Here is an 8107-nt window from a genome sequence, read left to right as displayed (position 1 = left end):
GCTGCAGAGCCCCTGGGGGGAGGGCAGCAGGACGAGGACCCCCACGGCTGCATGGGCAGCCTACATTCTTCCCTCCTCCCCTACCCCAACAGGCTCCGCTCTGGTTGTGTGACCCAGAGGTGGGTGGGGGCTGGCTCAGTTCCAGCTGCAGCAGCAGCTGCCTCCCAGGGACAGTACCTAGGGCCTGGGTGATGTTGGGTGGGGGGTGCAGGCCCTGGCCCTGGGGCACCTTGGGGGCAGGGGGCTGCAATTTGGGAGTGAGGGGCCCTGGCAGGGCGAGGGGGCTTGGGTGGGGAGTGAGGGGCACCTGGACGGGGATAGAGGGCTGAGAGGTGGGAATGAGGGGCCATGCTGAGGAAATGGGGTCATAAATTGGGTCATAGTTTCATAGTTGGTAGGGTCGGAAGGGACCTGAGCAGATCATCATCCGCTCTGGTTGTGTGACCCAGAGGTGGGTGGGGGCTGGCTCAGTTCCAGCTGCAGCAGCAGCTGCCTCCCAGGGACAGTACCTAGGGCCTGGGTGATGTTGGGTGGGGGGTGCAGGCCCTGGCCCTGGGGCACCTTGGGGGCAGGGGGCTGCAATTTGGGAGTGAGGGGCCCTGGCAGGGCGAGGGGGCTTGGGTGGGGAGTGAGGGGCACCTGGACGGGGATAGAGGGCTGAGAGGTGGGAATGAGGGGCCATGCTGAGGAAATGGGGTCATAAATTGGGTCATAGTTTCATAGTTGGTAGGGTCGGAAGGGACCTAAGTAGATCAAGTCCGACCCCCTGCCATGGGCAGGAAAGAATGCTGGGGTCAAAGGACCCCGGCTAGGTGATTATCTAGCCTCCTTTTGAAGACCCCCGGGGTAGGAGTGAGCACCACTTCCCTTGGAAGTTGGTTCCAGATCCTAGCCGCCCTGATTGTGAAGTAGTACCTCCTGATACCTAGCCTGAATCTACTCTCCGTCAACTTATGGCCGTTATTCCTTGTTACTTCCGGTAGTGCTCGGGGGAACAGGGACTCTCCCATAGCCTGCTGGTCCCCCTTGGCCAGTTTTATAGATGGCCGCCAGATCCCCTCTCAACCTTCTCTTATGGAGGCTGAACAGGTTCAGGTCCCGTAGCCTCTCCTTGTAGGGTCTGCCCTGCTGCCCCATGACCATGCGAGTGGCCCTCCTCTGGACACTCTCAATACTGTCCACATCCCTCCTGAAGTGCGGTGCCCAGAACTGGACGCAGTACTCCAACTGCGGCCTGACCAGTGTCGCATAGAGGGGGAGGATCACTTCCTTGGACCTGCTCGTGATGCATCTGTAGATGCATGACAAGGTGCTGTTAGCCTTCCTGACCACGTCCTCACATTGACGTCCCATGTTCATTTCGGAATCAATAATGACGCCAAGATCCTTTTCTGCCTCTGCACTGACGAGAAGGGAGTTCCCCAGTCTGTAGGTCTGCTGCTGGTTCTTCCTCCGCAGGTGCAATACCTTGCACTTGTCAGTATCGAACCCCATCCTGTTCTCATCCGCCCACCCCTGTAACTTATCCAGATCTATACTGAGGAAAAGTTTGGAAAGCACTGTTTTAAGGGGAGGCAAAGGGTAATTACAAGGTCAAGCTGCTCCAGGATGTGTGAAGGGCTTCTAAGGGCACTGTGCGAACAGAAAAAGCTGACCAGGTGGAGCACTGAATCTATTAACATGCTGTGGCAGAGAGATTTTTCCATTCATGGACTGTGCCTCCTGCTGGAAAGGGTAGAGCCTCTGCTCCTTACCTTCTGCTGGGGAAGGGCCAGGTCTGGGGCACCAGCCTGAGAAGCTTTCATCTGTTGACCAGTCCCATGTCTCCTTGGTGTTGGGGAAAGCTGCAGCAGGACAGAAGCCTCTGGCTTAAACATACATGACCCAGCCAAATGTCACTGGGGAATCTCACTTCCCTGACACCTGCACCAGCCTCTTATTGGGCAGAGAGGACTCAGGGAGGCATGAGAAAGGGCTGATTGGAACACTGGCTGATAGAAAAAAATCAATGAGATAATTGATTGTTACCATGGTAACACTACAGGGCCCAACCAAGATAAAGCATCTTTCTGCTGGGAGCTGCACACATGCAGTCAGAAAGATCAGGGGCACTCAGCTCGAGTGCTCTCCACCCACAAAGATCAGAGCTCTGTTCCATGCCAGCCACATAGTTATAAATACTGTGGCCCTGTCACAGGCAGGGGCAGACATTTGAGCCTTTCACCCCAAATGCAGGACAGCCATTCAGGCACTCGGACCCTGCATCCAGGACTTTACCTGCCACTGGCTCCCTGGACTCATTCAAGAGCCAGTTGGTACTGTCCAGTGTGCTCTGCTCAGTCTCTCCCTCTTGGAGCACTTGTTTTGAACCTCTGACCTCAACCCTATCCTTTTTTTCTTTTCAGTTGCCCCCCAAATCAACTGATGTATACCCAATAGCCAACTAATTACAGGAGTGGCTAACCATTGCTTTCTGATATTAAACAGGCTGGTAACGACCTGACTCCTGGTGGGGCAGGGGCTCATCTTGAAGTACATGAGGCAGCTCACCCTGAGGCCCTGGAGTCTCCCTCTTTTCTGCTTCCTCCAGAGGCACGTCCACAGGATAGGTCTTTGGCTGCTCCAGCCAGGAATCAACAGGTTTCTGCAGTACCCCAGTGGGCTGCATCTTGTCTGAGGACACCTCTTTGACCTTCACATTCACTGTGACCTGGGGACAAGGTAAGTTTAAAAAAAAATTTTAAGGACATTTTTGTGTGTCCAAAGTCAAATCAGCCAAATTAATTCCAAATCTGTGAGTCGTTCAAGAACCATATGTGGCCCTACTACCATATGTGGCCCCTGCCTGGGGCTTCAGATGCTTCCAAATCTCTTGGCGGGCATCCTACATGCAGCCCCAAGCCCGGAGACTTGGGGTTCAGATGCTCCTGAGTTTTGCTTGCTCTTAGGCCTACAGCCACAGAAGCAAATTTGGGGGGAGTCTGCCATTTCCATAAAGTTGGCGTGTAGCCAAGATCCTCCCACTGGAAGCTGGACAGCGGGAAGCTAACTATGAGGGAATCCTGTCCACAAGAAGACAAGGGTGCAAACCTCCACTACCCAGTGCCATTTTAATTGCATTATTTTGGTCAGAGTATTTCCCCTGCCACCATTGTGGTCATGGTATTTTGGACAAGATAAGTATGTCACTGGGGAGCTGGAAACTGGGAGAGATGGGGTGGGAGGGAACACCCCCCAGACACATGGAAGTGTGGATAGCAGCATTGATGATCAGGGTAAAATGAATATTCTCACCTGGAGCTTCTCATTCTCCACCTTCCCCAGCTGAAACTCCTCAGCCAGGGCCACGGCCTGGGCGCAGGTCTCCACACCACATCTCCACTCCCAGCTCTGCATCTCCTGGGGCAGAATGGCCAGGAACTGCTCCAGCACCACCAGCTCCAGGATCTGCTCCTTGCTGCGGTGCTGGGGCTCCAGCCAGCGCTGGCAGAGCTCCCACAGGCAGCTGCAAACTTCCCATGGTGCCTTGGCCTTCTGGTAGCGGAGGCCCCGGAAGCATTGACGCCAGGTCTCTGTGGTGGGGAAGTCATCCCCTGGTGCCAGCTGTGGGGTTGCCAAGGGCAGCCTGGCCTCAGAAGGGGGCTGCATGGTCTGCTTCACCTCCTGCCTCTGGATCTCCTGGTGTTGGACCAGCTTCTCCTGCAGCTGCTGCTTTACTTGCTGGGGTGCTGACCATTTCAAGGACACCCCAATGGTCCCACCTTGAATTACATGAGGGACTTTTCCTGGCCCCTCATCTCCTGCCTGAAGGCCTGCTGGGTCCTGCTCCTCCATCTTCACCTCAGACTGCACTAGGGCTTCAAGGGGAAGGTCCACAGGTGTCACGGGCTCCAGCTCAGCAGCTGTTGTCTTCACCAAGAGAGGCCTTACCTCAGCCTGGGGCCTGGGCTCTTGCTCTCCCCCCACTCGTGCACAGCACCTGTTGACAGCATTTGGTCTCCTGGGCTGTCTGTGGGAAAGGAGACAGCATGAATCCCACTATGTGATGGGAGACCCGGGACCATGACCCACTGCCCCAGGTCCTGCAGGTACCTGCATGGCACTCAGCCTGGGCAACTCTTCTGGGCCCTCCAGCATCTCCCAACAGCCCCAACCACAGGCAGAGCTGCATCTCTTTACGTGCCCCAGGTTCCCTTCCACCATGGTTCTTCAAGTGGCCCCACAGCCCTGACACAGGACATGTCCCCTCTACTGCCTCCACCCCCAGCCCCTCCTGCAGCGCCCTGCACAGGCCCCACGGCCCCTTCATCACCCACCCACGGCCCCACAGCCTGCCCCTGACCACTGTCACAAGGTCTCACAGCCCACCGAGCCTCTGGACAAAGCCCCGCCGCATCTTCCTCCAGGAGGGTGGGAGAAACCAGCGCACAGCCCCGGCCCCGGCCCCGGCCCCGGCCCCGCCGGGCCCGCGCTCATGGACAACAGCCAGCACGGCGCCCAAGGTAGGCACGGCCACGGCCACGGGCTCGGGGGTGCGTGTGCAAGTGTGCGGGCGAGGAGGGGCCCGGAGCCCGGGGCCGCGGGACAGGCAGGCAGAAAGGGGGCGGAGAGGAACCGCCCGCCTCCGCTGCCGCATCACGTCCTGTTGGCAGCTCCTCCCGCAGCCCAGCTGGGAGCTCCCCGCGCTGGAGGCCGCCGGCCGGGACCGGCGCTCTGGGGGAAAGGAGCGGCGGCGGTGGCAGGGACAGGGGAGCTGCGACACCCCGGGCTGGCCCGGGACAGATCCTCCAGCCAGCGCCGGGCTATGTCCAGTCTCCTCCAAGGCCCCCGTGTGCAGCCCAGCCCAGCCCAGCCCCTTGGGGTCAGGCTATGACTGTGGCCATAGCCTCGTCCGCCCCGCGCTCCCTGCGGCATCAGGGCTCGTGGTTGGAGCTGCTGCAGGGACATAGGACGTGCAGCTCTGGTGCGGAGTAGGTGAGGGGATGTTTCATGGCATCTGCTGCAAGCCGGATCCTTCCAGGCTCCGGCTATCGATACGCTTTTGTGCAAAAAACAGACGTAAAGCTGAGAGGAGCAGCCCTTGGGCACCTGCTCCCTGCCTATGCCCTGCCTATGCCCTGCCTGCTCCTGAGGCTGCCTCCGCAGTACCTGGGCAGGGGCAGACAGTGCTGCTCCCAGCTGCCGGAACTGCGGACTCTGACTGGGCTGGTGGGTCGCTTCTGTCACAGCCAGTCAGCATCTGAGCTGGGCGTTGCTGCTGCTGTCCCTCCCCCTGTCCTAGAGCGGCCTCCCCTGCAAGTTTCCCTCTTATCTAACTCAGCCATGGATTGGGCCAATGCCTCCTATTCTGGGGGCTGCAGTCGGGTTTATTTGCTGTGCAGCTGCTTGAGCTGTGAACAGGTTTTTTGATGTACCCAAGGGAGGATGTGGGCCAATGCCCACCAAGGAACAGCCTCCCTTGCTAAGGGAGGCCACAAGGGGCACTTCTACTGAGTTTTTGGGACAAGTAAAAGAGAAAACAGGGAAGGGAATGAGGTCACGGGGTGGGGGAGGGGAGGGGAGGGGAGGGGAGTGGTGGATGCTGCTGGGCTGAGGCCACCAGTGGCCAAGGCAATGAATGTTGACATGAGGCCAGCACCAGCTTTGGATGCTCCCTTTCCAGTCCTACCACTGGCCCTTGTAACCCCACACCCTCCATGACTGGCACCAGGGGATGACCTCCACACCCCAGGGATGTGGCACAAGCACTTAAGGGACCTTCATTACCAGGAGGCGGAAAGGGCCCCAAGAGTTTTGCGGCTACCTGCAGAAGCTCTGCCAGCGCTGACTGGAGCTCTAGCACCACAGCAAGGAGTAGACCCTGGGGCTGGTGGGGCTGGAGCAGTTCCCGGCCATCCTGCCCCAGGAGGTGCAGAGTTTGGAGTGGGGACATGGTGTGGAGAGCTGCAACAAGGCAGTGGCCCTGGCTGAGGGGGCTCAACAGGGGCAGGCAGATGATGAGAAGCTTCAGGTAAGAGTATTTCACCATGGTCATAGATGCTGCCATCCTTGTCTGTGTCTGGGTGATGTTCCCTCCTACCCCATGTCTCTCAGGTCTCAGCTCTCTAGTGACATATGTGGCATGTCCCCCATGTCACAGTGGATGTGAAGGTCAAGGAGGTGTCTTCAGACAAAATGCAGCCCACTGGTTCACTGCAGGAACCTGTTGATTCCTGGCTGGAGCAGCCAAAGACCTATCTTGTGGACGTGCCTCTGGAGGAAGCAGAAAAGACGGAACCCTAGGCCCCCAGGATGAGTTGCCTCATATCTTTCAAGTTGAGCCCCTTCCCCACCAGGAGTCAGGTCGTTACCTGGTTAAGTCCCCAGGTGCATGTAAAGGTCAAGGAGGAATCCTCAGACAAGATGCAGCCCACTGGAGCACTTCAGGAATCTGTTGATTCCTGGCTGGAGCAGTCACAGAACCATCCAGCAGAAACATCCCTGAAGGAGGCAGGACAGAGGGAAACCCATGAATGCCATGTGCTCCCAGAGGCTGGGGGGCATGGTGAGCTCCCGCAGGCAGCAGAGCTGTCAGTGTTGGGAGCGTGGTGGCAGTGAGCGGTGAGCTCCCGCAGGCGGCTGCAGTGCTGTCAGCAGGGGGGTGGGGGGTGAGTGCAGGGGATGGCAAGCACTAACTGAGGTCAGCAACCACCCGCTGATGCCGCTGGCAGCATTGGCAGTGGCCAGCGGCAATCGGGGACCTCTTGCAAACACCACTGGCAGTGTTGGCGGCGGCAGCGGGGGGGGTGGATGACGACACATGACACACCACTGTTTCCTGGTCTCCTGGAAGTCCTTCTCACAGCCTGGAGCAGACTGCCCATGTATTGCCCTTCCCCACTCCTTAAACTATGAATTCTAACACAGGACCAGAGTCCCCGCCATCTTTCCCTCAGGGAGTGATGTCCATGAAGGCTCTGACACGGTGCAGTGATCCCCACTCTAGGAAGGGACACAGTCACTGGAGCTCAGCTCCAACTTCATGACAAGAACAATGCTATTCCTTCTGTGTTTCCTTAAGAAAATAAGGTCTTTCTTCCAAAACCCCGTGTGCTGGGGGTGAGGGAGAGGCAGGTCCCTGTGCTGGGCTAATGTTCCCTAGTTAGTGCTGTTCAGAGCCAGACTCTCAGAGTTTCTGGCTCACCTGTCAGCCCCATGATCTTGGGCCCTGCTAGGAGAAGCATGTGTGGGGCATGTGCATTAGGACAGTACCTGAATAGCTTCATGCTCTAATGGGCTGAGGAGGAGAAGAGGACTTAGAGCTGCAGCTCTCTCTTCTGAAAGGAGCAGGGCTGTGCTTCCTGCCTGCCTCCAGGGCAAGGTCTGATGCAGGGAATGAGTCCATGGAGCTTTCCTCTGCTGATGGGTCCCAGGTGTCCTCCCTGTCACAGTGTGGCAGAAATGCCACCGTCTGTGTCTTTCTCCAGAAATCTGTCCCTGTCAGCTTGGGACACTGGGGCTGTATTCTTAAGGGAGGGGGGGATTTCCCTCCCTGCCTACATGACAAAAGCCTGGTACCTAGGGTGTGGTCCCTCTGGTCACTTGAGTGGAGGGAGGGAAAAGCCCCTGCTCATCTGCCCAGGTAACCAGTGATGCTTTTTAAATTGGTTGGCTAATTGCCAACACTGCTGGTTTCTATTGGACTGGGCTGCTGAGGTCAGAAAGGCTATATAAGGGCTTGGTTAAAGAAGAAGGTGGAAAAGCCATTTTTTCCAGCATGGCGCAAGCATCAGGACAGAGAGAGAGAGTCTGATCCATCTGAAATGCTCTCTCTCTGGAAATCTCCGAGCCAGATCTCTACCATCTTCTGAATGATACTTGTAAGTGTTTCTAGAGAGCTAGTCAGCTCACAGTGATGTGTTTGCGTATCAAATGGCTACCTCAGCCAGACTGTTTTGCTCAATGGTAATCCCTTGATAGTGCTCTACCTCTTACCCTATTCAACCTTGTCGCAGAGCACCTCGGAGCTCTGCTCCTAGGGAGTAGAAACTGCCAGGGAGAGAGAGCCCTGGCAGGTCATAACGAGCCCAGCTGAGTGTCGCCAGGGTAACGAGCCCAGCTGCGGGTT

General features: G+C 57.4%; 1 protein-coding gene across 1 annotated transcript in view; it reads right to left on the bottom strand.

Annotated features, from left to right (window-relative positions):
• The window catches only part of LOC102374290 (zinc finger protein 420-like), a 14645-nt gene extending 10188 nt beyond the window's left edge, over nt 1-4457 (bottom strand). The window contains 5 exon segments of the mRNA XM_014527336.2: nt 1755-1844; nt 2551-2710; nt 3295-3945; nt 3947-4009; nt 4093-4457. Coding sequence (XP_014382822.2) covers nt 1755-1844; nt 2551-2710; nt 3295-3945; nt 3947-4009; nt 4093-4203 — 1075 coding nt within the window. The 5' untranslated portion in view covers nt 4204-4457.
• Nucleotides 4458-8107: the final 3650 nt, after the last annotated feature.

Source organism: Alligator sinensis, unplaced genomic scaffold (assembly GCF_000455745.1).
Source record: "Alligator sinensis unplaced genomic scaffold, ASM45574v1 scaffold1874_1, whole genome shotgun sequence".
Classification (NCBI taxonomy): Eukaryota; Metazoa; Chordata; order Crocodylia; family Alligatoridae; genus Alligator; species Alligator sinensis.
Note: the sequence above shows the minus strand (reverse complement) of the source record. Positions and strands in the feature narration are given on the sequence as shown.